Raw genomic sequence first — 619 nt, 5'->3', positions numbered from 1 at the left:
TATTTACATAATATATCATTTTATGAATTGTTTTTTATTACACACATGTCGTCAACCTATCTGGACATTTCATGCCTTCAAATGACTAAATAATAATAAAAATGTGTTGACTATGAACTGTGGATGAAGACAGTGGTGAAAGCTCTGGGACCAGACCTTGAGTCTGTGGATGAGGACTTACTGGTGTGCAGGGTGATGTTCGCCGTCTCCTCGTCTCTCTGGGACCGGACCTGCAGCTCGTAGGCTGTTCCAGGCTCCAGGTGATCCAACACGCAGGTGAAAACATCTCTCGCCTCCTTGCTCCCTCCACCCTCGACTCCTAGCTGGTTGGTTTCCAGATAGTTCGCTCCCGTCTCCTCCTTCACCTCCTCCTCCTCGCCTCGCTCCATTCCTCCGATCTCATTAGTCTCTATCACCTCCTCGTCTCCTCTTCTGCTACACTCGCCGTCTCCTCCGGCGTCTGGAGATGTCAGCGTGAAGGAGCAGTTCTGTCCAGGTGTGTAAACGGTCAGTGATACAGAGTCCAGGCTGGATTCTGGTTCGGACACGGAGATGTTACATGTGATGGTCTGACCCTCTGTGGGAGCTGCACAGCTCAGGTCCTGACGGGGAAACAATT

At 50.4% G+C, this 619-nt stretch overlaps 1 protein-coding gene across 1 annotated transcript in view; it reads right to left on the bottom strand.

The window, feature by feature from the left end:
- Nucleotides 1-619, bottom strand: part of LOC118341964 (receptor-type tyrosine-protein phosphatase beta-like) — a 31,201-nt gene that overhangs the window by 27,289 nt on the left and 3,293 nt on the right. Inside the window, exon 3 of the mRNA XM_035680392.1 lies at nt 119-602. Within this exon, the coding sequence (XP_035536285.1) occupies nt 119-602 (484 nt within the window). The remainder of the gene's footprint in view (nt 1-118; nt 603-619) is intronic.

This window comes from Morone saxatilis, unplaced genomic scaffold (genome assembly GCF_004916995.1).
Source record: "Morone saxatilis isolate NCDOM2014 unplaced genomic scaffold, NCSU_SB_2.0 Contig10, whole genome shotgun sequence".
Lineage (NCBI taxonomy): Eukaryota > Metazoa > Chordata > Actinopteri > Moronidae > Morone > Morone saxatilis.
The sequence above is the reverse complement of the archived record's forward strand: the minus strand, read 5'-3'. Positions and strand labels throughout refer to the sequence as shown.